The sequence below is a fragment of the Oncorhynchus tshawytscha genome, linkage group LG04 (assembly GCF_018296145.1).
Source record: "Oncorhynchus tshawytscha isolate Ot180627B linkage group LG04, Otsh_v2.0, whole genome shotgun sequence".
NCBI lineage: Eukaryota > Metazoa > Chordata > Actinopteri > Salmoniformes > Salmonidae > Oncorhynchus > Oncorhynchus tshawytscha.
Window position 1 is genome coordinate 69,252,433 of NC_056432.1, and position 9,756 is coordinate 69,262,188.

The following is a 9,756-nucleotide window of genomic DNA, read 5'->3' on the forward strand; positions in this document are numbered from 1 at the left end:
AACTTTGGAAGTATGCTTGGGGTCATTGTCCATTTGGAAGACCCATTTTCGATCAAGCTTAAACTTCTTGACTGTTGTCTTGAGATGTTGCTTCAATATATCCACCTAATTTTTTTGCCTCTTGATGCCATCTATTTTGTGAAGTGCACCAGTCCCTCCTGCAGCAAAGCACCCCCACAACATGATGCTGCCAGCCCCGTGCTTCATGGTTGGGATGGTTTTCTTTGGTTTGCAAGCCTCCCCCTTTTTCCTCCAAACATAACGATGGTCATTATGGCCAAACAGTTATATTTCTGTTTCATCAGACCAGAGGACATTTCTCCAAAAATTACGATCTTTGTCCCCATGTGCAGTTGCAAACCGTAGTCTGGCTTTTTTATGGCGGTTTTGAAGCAGTGGCTTCATCCTTGCATCCTTGCTTCATCCTTTTTTACTGTGGATATATATATTTTTGTACAGGTTTCCTCCAGCATCTTCACAAGGTCCTTTGCTGTTGTTCTGGGATTGATTTGCAGTTTTCGCACCAAAGTACGTTCATCTCTAGGAGACAGAACGCGTCTCCTTCCTGAGTGGTGTGACAGCTGTGTGGTCCCATGGTGTTTATACTTGCGTACTATTGTTTGTACAGATGAAGGTAGTACCTTCAGGCGTTTGGAAATTGCTCCCAAGGATGAACCAGACTTGGTCATTGCTAATTTCATTTGATTTATCCATGATGTCAAGCAAAGAGGCACTGTGTTTGAAGGTAGGCCTTGAAATACATCCACAGGTACACCTCCAATTGACTCGAATGATGTCAATTAGGCTATCAGAAGCTTCTAAAGCCATGACATCATTTTCTGGAATTTTCCAAGCTGTTTAAAGGCACAGTCAACTTAGTGTATGTACACTTCTGACCCACTGGAATTGTGATACAGTGAAATAATCTGTCTGTAAACAATTGTTGGAAAAATTACTTGTCCTGCACAAAGTAGATGTCCTAACCGACTTGCCAAAGCTATAATTTGTTAACAAGAAATTTGTGGAGAGGTTGAAAAACAAGTTTTAATGACTCCAACCTCAGTGTAATGTAAACTTCCGACTTCAACTGTATGTATGAATGTGTTTGTATGTTTTCAATTAATAGTTAGAACTAACCTCATGTTTTCTTGTGCTGTAGCTGGTGAAGGGTGCTGTTCACTGATGGTGTGCTGGATGTTCTGTCTGGTCTGCTCCACGCTTAGGCTATACTGAGGTTACTCTGATGGAACTGCAGTGGTGTTGGAGTGTGTCTGCTGTGTGTTGGGTATTGGTGTAAGCATGGTGTTGTGTGATTGAAACTGCAGTGGTGTGTTTGTATGTCTGTGTGATACTTATGATGTCTCTGCAGGTACTGGAACCATTTGGTCTCAGTTCTGAGCAGGCAGGTGCAGAGCCAATGGAGATGGAGGATGAGGGCCAACCAGCCAGCACTGTTGTGGTCATAACCTCTGAAACAGAGCTGCCCTCTCCCTCTCCTCTTTCAGATACCTCCTCTAACCCCCACAAAGACTCACTCTCTCCCTCTCCTCTTTCAGATACCTCCTCTAACCCCCACAAAGACTCACTCTCTCCCTCTCCTCTTTCAGATACCTCCTCTAACCCCCACAAAGACTCACTCTTTTTCTCTCCTCTTTCAAATACATCTTCTGATACCCGCAAAGACCTTTCCTCTCCCTGTTCTCTTTCAGAATGTCCCTCTACCCCCAAAATAGAGCTGCCATCTACCCCTCTTACAGATACCGCATCTGTTCCCCAAACACACTCTACCCCTCCTCTTATGGGTAGTCTTTCCCCCACTGAACCATCAAATACCTCTCCACAAATAGACCAACCCGCCGTCTCCCACATGGACCAACCCGCCGTCTCCCACATGGACCAACCCGCCGTCTCCCACATGAACCAACCCGCCGTCTCCCACATGGACCAACCCGCCGTCTCCCAATTATCGAATGGCCCCTCTACTCAGAAAACAGACTTGTTCTCTACACCTCTGTCACACCCATTCTCTTTCCCTCAAGCATCAAGTATCCCCCAAACAGACCTACCCTTTCCCCCACAATCATGGCAGACAGACCCCCTCCTCTTACAGGTGTACCCTTCCACCAAGCCCCTCTGAACCTGTACTATCCAATACCCCTTCATCTACCCAAGTAGACTCTTCAAATCCACCATCCACCACCCTCCCACTACCTATCCCAAATCTTCTGGTTTAACGTTAGTCTCTGCCTCTCCAGCTCACAGTCCTCCTCTGCCTCTTCAGTCTTACAAACCCTGTCTTGCTCTTTGCTTTAGCTTCAAATTGTTCAGATTGAGAAACCACCACACACCCTACTTACTAACTAATACACGCCTTTCTCTAGATGCAGTGAGGTTTCCATGGTTACCCCCATTTCTCCAACACTAACCCCTCCTCGTTATTCCTTGTGGCCTCCTGCTGTTGCAAATTGGCAGCTCAAGGTGTCCTGAGTAAGGAGGATGTGCTAAGTGTCTCTGAGTGCCCTGATTCCCCCACAGTTGGCATGATGGCACAAACAGACTGGCAACCGGGCTCCTGTAGACCGTGTGGTCACATCAAATAGATTCTAATGGCTGGTTTTAAATTAGAGTAGCCTGTTACCTGACGGTGATGACTACTTGTACAGATTGACCAGCCTGAAATAACCTCCCACCATTCAGACCAGTTCACTTTATATTAGTGAGATGATGGAGCACTAAGCTAGCCCTCGTTTATGCTCAATTCAATGATATAATTAGTCAAAAGATAAATTGACCTAATAATATATCTCAATGGGTTCGTTACAAAGAGGGAGGACGTGCTTCTCTATTAGTCATGGTCAGTGCTTGACTTGGGCAGGAGCTCACCAGAGCTGAATACCTGCACCTCCCATTTTCTACTGCTTGTGCTCCTTTTCCTAGCTCCAGCACCTAAATGTGAACAGTACCAGCACTCAAAATGAGTGCCAGCACCTATTTAAGTCCAAGTCAATAACTGGTCATGGAGGCAGAACAGTACTTCCCTGGTACTGTTCTGCACTGTGGGAGATGCACCTACTGGTTGATTTGTTTTACAGTATTTGATCTTGGTGGCTTTGTTTCTGATTGTGTCCCCTATAGTGCTGCTGGGGTGTTGGTGAGGTGCCTTTTTCTGTTGTTGTTGTTGCTATGGAAATATTAAGGTCATGTTGCTTGCTGCCTTATTGGTCTTTCGCCTGGTTCTCAGTATGTGCTATAATTATGTCCACAAAAGTACTGTACTTCATTTAGTTTTTTCTATGCTGATTGACGCCCATCATTAGCTGACTGTTTTTACTCAAATCCCTCTCTGTCCATCTCTTCCTGTTACATATCATTCATACCAATACCATGCATGTTTGTTCAATGTTAACTCCCATTATCATTTATATTATCATTTATTTTAGCCATTTGTCATTTTCATGTTGTAATGTTGTATTCCATGTCACAATGTGTTTAAGAAAATGCATGGCTTGTGATCCACATGTTTTCATATTTATTAATGATATTGTATATTTTGAATAATGCTTTTTTTCATTTTGTGTTTTAACATTTTGTGTTTTAACTCTGTGCTCTCTGTGTGGTGACGTGATTAAAGACAAATAACTGTTGTCTGTGCTCTCTGTGTGGGGATATTTATCTGTGTGGTGACGTGATTACCATGAGTGTGTAGTAACTGTTGTCTGTGCTCTGTGTGGTGACTGATTACCATGTGTGGTGTTGTCTGTGCTCTGTGTGGTGACGTGATTACCATGAGTGTGTAGTAACTGTTGTCTGTGCTCTCTGTGTGGGGACGTGATTACCATGAGTGTGTAGTAACTGTTGTCTGTGCTCTGTGTGGTGACGTGATTACCATGAGTGTGTAGTAACTGTTGTCTGTGCTCTGTGTGGTGACGTGATTACCATGAGTGTGTAGTAACTGTTGTCTGTGCTCTGTGTGGTGACGTGATTACCATGATGAGTGTTGTCTGTGCTCTGTGTGGTGACGTGATTACCATGTAGTAACTGTTGTCTGTGCTCTGTGTGGTGACGTGATTACCATGAGTGTGTAGTAACTGTTGTCTGTGCTCTGTGTGGGGACGTGATTACCATGAGTGTGTAGTAACTGTTGTCTGCTCTCTCTGCTCTCCTTTTTATTTTTCATCAGTTTAGATGAGTAACCTACTTAGGGTGTACACACCACATATACATCTGTGTAGGCATACATATTATGGAATACTTGTGCAGCAACATGTAAGGTGAAAGTCTGAGATTTGTATCTAGGGGTATAGTGCATGACTTTGGTATCTACTCGGGTTTGGTGTTTGCCTGTGCTATCCAGGTTTGTTCAGTATTCAAATACCATGCTTAAACAAATGAGGGTGGATGGACTTAGTGTTTCTGACCTTCATCCTTCCCTTCACTTGACACAGTATTGACTTGTCTCCAATGCCTTGTTTTCAATAATCTTAACATTCACTTTTTCCTGTACTAGCCTACCTGTCACATATACAGGCAATTCCAGTTCTACAGCACTTAAATTCTCCTTACTGTTCACTGTTACTGCTCTCCCTCCTTCAGTCCTTCCAGAGCCTCCAAATCAGTCAATAATGTCTACACTGCTGGTAGCAGTAAATTGACTGCTCCTCCTACCGTGTTATTGACAGGTGCTGGAGAACTATAACAAAGGGAAGACAGCCCTGCTGTCGGCTGCTAAGGTAATGGTGAGCCCAACCGAGGTGGACCTGAACCCAGAGACCATCTTCATGGCAGCCGCCCCGCCTCCTGCCTCCCAACAACCCACCCCAACCACCCAACACCGCAGGAACAGCAGCGTTCGGTTAGTCCACTGGGATATGGGTGGAGCTTTGGGAGGGTCTGGGCAGAGACTGGGAACATTTATGGCTGACTGACTGACTGTATAATCAAAATCTCATGCATGTGTGCAGGTAACTGCCCAAATAATGGAAACACTTGAGTAAATGAAGGATACAAAGTATATTGAAGCAGGTGCTTCCACATGTGTGGTTCCTGAGTCAATTAAGCAATTAACATGTCATCATGCTTAGGGTCATGTCTAAAAATGCTGTGCAGGGTGTTTTTACATTTTAGCTACCATGGCTCTGACCCCTATCCACTGAATGGTGGATGAGCATGAAATTGATTGTTGCATCCCTCCAATGGAGTTCCAGCATCTATGCCAAGGTGCATTGAAGCTGTTCTGGCTCGTGTTGGCCCTACAACCTATTAAGACACTATTGGTGTTTCCTTTATTTTGGCCGTTGAATGTATGATATGTGCAAGAGTCTGCAAGAATGTACCTAGTCCTTCAAAGTTTGTTCTTCTATGTGTTCAGATAAGTAAAGCATGACAGCATTAACTCTGCCACTACCTTTCTCCCATGCACGCTCCTCGCTCTTTAACCCACAGTCACTAGTCTGGTCTCCAGATCAGTGGCAACGTATGGTAGTACAGTTCCCCCCTCACTCCCCTCTGGTTTAGCCCCTGGAGAACCGAAGTAGTCTAGTCTACTGGTAGTGATTTGTGAAGTGTAACCTTAACCCTTTATCCCTCTCTCTTACCCCTCTGTGCTCTAACCTCTCTCCTCTATCACTCTATCATCTCTACTCTCTATAATACCCCCTTACTCACATCCATCTTATTATTCCTACTGTATTCTACTTTTTTCTTACTTGACCCCTTACAATTTCTGCCTCCATTCTATCCTATTTTTATTTCATTAAATAATTTCACTTGTTACTCTGACCCATTTTTTTTTTTAATTAAAAACATATATGTTCCTCTATTTAGTGAATCTGTTACCACACCCTCCCTCCCCTCTAATCTCCCCCCCTTTATTTTGCACTCCTCTTTCCCTCTCAGTTCCTGTGCTCGCTCTGAGATATCACTGGATGGCTTTGCGGAGTGCCCCCCTCCCCCAGTGTCAGTGGTTCTGCAGGGGGCCAGGGAGCGCCTTACTGTGGAGCTGAGGGACCGCCACGCCCCCTTGGCCGTGATGGAGAGCCTGTCAGATGCAGAGTCCCTCTACAGCCTGGACTCCCGACGCTCCTCAGCTGCACTCAGGGGCTCGCCCATGCTGGGGTGCCTTCCCTTCCAACTGAATGCACCTATCCCTGAGGAGAACCCCTCTCTCAGCTCCCGCACTGAGCTGCTGGCTGCCGACTGCCTCTACCAGGCCACCCCAGAGCACGAGCTGGGAGAGGCAGGACCTTACTTCACTCCTCTGGGATCTGGCTCTACCCCAGACTACCCCATGCGCCTTTCCCCTTCCACCCCGCGCTATAGTGGCCACCACTCCCCAGCACCACTGGCCCAGAGTGTCATAGGTCAGCCTTTCACACAAAAAGAGCCTTGTGCCGCCCCTTGCCATCAAATGCCTGGCATTTACAGCCCAGGCAGCACCCCTAACGCTCCCCTCAACCCACGGATCAGCCATGGGGAGGAGGAGGGAGTAGAGGCAGAAGGGTGGGAAACAGAGACAGGAGAGTCACAGCCGCCCTCCAGTCCTCCAGCCCAGCTGTCCAACGGCAACCCTAGTCAGGCAGTGCTGGAGTTTGCACAGTACCTGGACTCTCTCTTTAGGCTGGATGGCAGTGGCTCACCACCTCTGGAGTTGTCTGACGGGGAGTCTGAGTCCGGTCGGGGGTCGTATGGTCAGGGAGAGGGGCCAGTGGAAGGACCGAGGGGGGGCGATACACAGCTTCTGGCTCGGGCCACAATGGAGCCTAACCTGGTCCCCAAGCCCCCGCGTACCTTTGCTGGATCTGCTGACCCTTCCTCTGGCATCTCCCTCTCACCCTCATTCCCCCTCTCTTCCTCTGGTGAGCTCAATGACCTCTCTCCCGCCGACGGAGCACCTCCTCCCACTCACTCACTACGAACCTCCACTCCCTGTCCCTACTCTGAAGAAAACACACTGGCGTCTATGGTATAGTGGCCCATTCAGTCCCTCCATGACTCTTTCTCTCTCCTCTTTCTTTATTCCGTTGCTGCATCTATCTGATGTTAAAGTATCACTGAACATGCATGCGATGGAATGCAATCTGCTATGCTGTTACAGCACCTTACAAAGACATGGCATGGCAGACCATAATGAATAAGACTGAGATGAAAAACTCTTGTTCCATTTTCAGGTGTCAAAAGCTGTGTAAAGCATTTTCACTACTATTGTAATAATACATTTTAATTTCTGTCTGCATGCCAGGGGCCTGTTCTGCTTTGGAGTGAATAGCCTCACCACTGACTGTCATTCCAACACACACTATCTCACATCAACACATGGTAGCATACAGCCCTGCAGTGACGTGACTTTATCAAATGGGAGACAACTGAACAGGGAAAGGGAGGAGTTAGACACTGGGTGGGGTTTTCATTGGCACATAACTCACCTTCCTCCCTCATCAGTGCCTAAAGCTTATTCATCTTTAATATCAGGAAAGTAAAAAAACGGAGACAGATGCTGAACAATAGAGAGGAGAGAGAGAGCGAGAAGACGTTATGGTTTTGTTTCTCAGGTCTATCAGGAAATGACAGTGTGGAAGAGAAGGAGTGTAGATCATAGAGAATTGATGCGTCTTAAAACAGTGATTGTGACAAATGTTAAGAATGTGGTTTTTGGTCTTAGGTTGTCTTTTATAGCATGAGGAATGTAGTATTCATTTATTTTTTTAAACAGAACTCACTTGTCAGTCAGTAACTCTTACTAACATACAGACCATCTCACACACATCAAAATGCACAATTTGCCCCCTTTTTGCCCAAAAATGTATTGCCAAATGTATTTATAAGATGTGATATTGTTTGTTTGTGAAGTACTGCAAAATGTACACTTTGACAAAACAAAGATACAGGTTTCAAGTTTAACTCTGAGAGGGAGAAGATACATTTTGGTATCGCTCCCTTTTAATAGTCAATCAGTCTATTCCCATTCAAACGGTGTTAAAACGCCCTGGAGAGGATGAGGAAGCTATCCCAACACCACTGCCATGGCACATATCTCCCAAAACATGTCTCTCTCTAAGTGTTTGTACCAAGCCAATTATGCTATTAAAAAAAACATGAGATGCACTGTAGGAGATTGTTCCTCTTAAAGGGGTCTTGCTGAGGTACACAATTATGTCAATGACTTCTATGTCTTTGGTTCCCTTTAAACTGGTTCATCTGAAGCATATTGAGGTTGAACTGTACGGGTTGTAGTGGCCACTTTCACTACATTTTACAAACATATTTCATATCAGTTGTATTGGTTGGATCAAACATATTACTGTTTCTTACTATTATTGATGGTATTATTATCCTTATTATTACTCTTGTAACAGTTTGGTTTGCTTTCTATGAGTTCGGCTTTCAGTTGCTGGGAAAGGCTGGTGCATTTCAGCCGACTCTCAAAATAAGGGTATATCTCTGTGGGAAAATAACTCTGTCCAAGTGAAAAAGTACTGGGTGTGAACATCACAGGAGATTGGTGCCACCTTAATTGGGGTAATAGCTGGAGCGGAATTCGTGTAAAGGTATCAAACACATGGTTTATATGTGTTTGATTCCATTTGCTCTGTTCCAGCCATTATTATGAGCCGTTCTCCCCTCAGCAGCCTCCACTAGCTGCCATTGTGATGGCAGCGAGACAGACTCTGTAATAGGAAGTGGGGTCATTACAGTGACCTCTGATACAATACAGCCATTCTGAAGGGGTTAATGTGGTGACCTATAGAAGCTGTACTCTTAGAAATGGCTTTGCACTCAACAGGCCTCTCTGTGGCCAGATTACAGTTTGACACCACACAAATCCATGCTCTCACAGTAGTCTCTACTTTGCCAGCACAGTGTTGAACAACCAGTGTGAAATAGCTTTGCTGCAGTGGGTCACGCCCCAGTGTAGGCTATATCAGCACCACCATAGGAAGATGCCACATTCCCTTTTCACCATAACATGTACAGCAGTGTCTTATTTGTCATTATTTAAATGCAGATGTCTTGTTTCCTGTCTTTGTTTTATAAAAAAAGATTACATAAATAGAATAACATAGAAAATGACTATGATAACAGGTATATTACAAATCTATATCAATATTGACATATATAGAAAAAGTACAAATGTATGCAGGGAAAAAGGAATCTATTTAGTGAGAAAGATCTATGACTGATTATTGGCAGAATTGAACATAATTGATTACTCATTTTTCTGTGTTGACAGATGATAAATTCAATGATGTCTTGTCCATGTTTACCTGGTTGGCTACTCTTTTCTTCCTGTCCCAGATTGAGAATGTATTTAACCCCCGCCACCTCTCACTGCCCTGCCTGTAATGGAATAAAGCAAAACCAATTTAAGGAAAATTACTGGAACTTTTTAAAATGTAATTTCTATTTGCTAATCTTCAACAGGCTGCATATTTTGAGCTAGATATGCCTACCATTATGGTGATGGGCAGTGGAATAGTGGGAAAACATATGTAGGTTGCTACCAAACAGCCCAGATGTCAGCTGGCTTTAGGGCCTAGAACACTTCAACTATCTGGATGTCTGGGGACATGCTTCCGTTAATTGCACATTCAAGTAAATATTCACATGTAAATTATAAAGTATTATTGTGTTAATTGTAGACCGAGTATATAGCTTAGTATATAGGTATTTCATGCCAGGTTATAGCTATCCATTCACAAATCAAGAGGGTATAATTAATTCAGCAGAGAAAAACAACGCACCTTGTGAAAGATGCATCTG

At 44.5% G+C, this 9,756-nt stretch overlaps 1 protein-coding gene across 3 annotated transcripts in view; it reads left to right on the plus strand.

The window, feature by feature from the left end:
• Positions 1–9,372, plus strand: part of LOC112247044 (diacylglycerol lipase-alpha) — a 44,385-nt gene extending 35,013 nt beyond the window's left edge. For 2 of the 3 annotated variants that reach the window (XM_024415690.2, XM_024415691.2), the window contains 2 exons: positions 4,680–4,852; positions 5,896–9,372. In XM_024415690.2, the coding sequence (XP_024271458.1) occupies positions 4,680–4,852; positions 5,896–6,967 (1,245 nt within the window). In that variant the 3' untranslated portion in view covers positions 6,968–9,372. Of the gene's footprint in view, positions 1–1,369; positions 3,579–4,679; positions 4,853–5,895 lie in introns of those variants that run through there. The other variant, XM_024415692.2, reaches the window with a different exon arrangement.
• Positions 9,373–9,756: the final 384 nt, after the last annotated feature.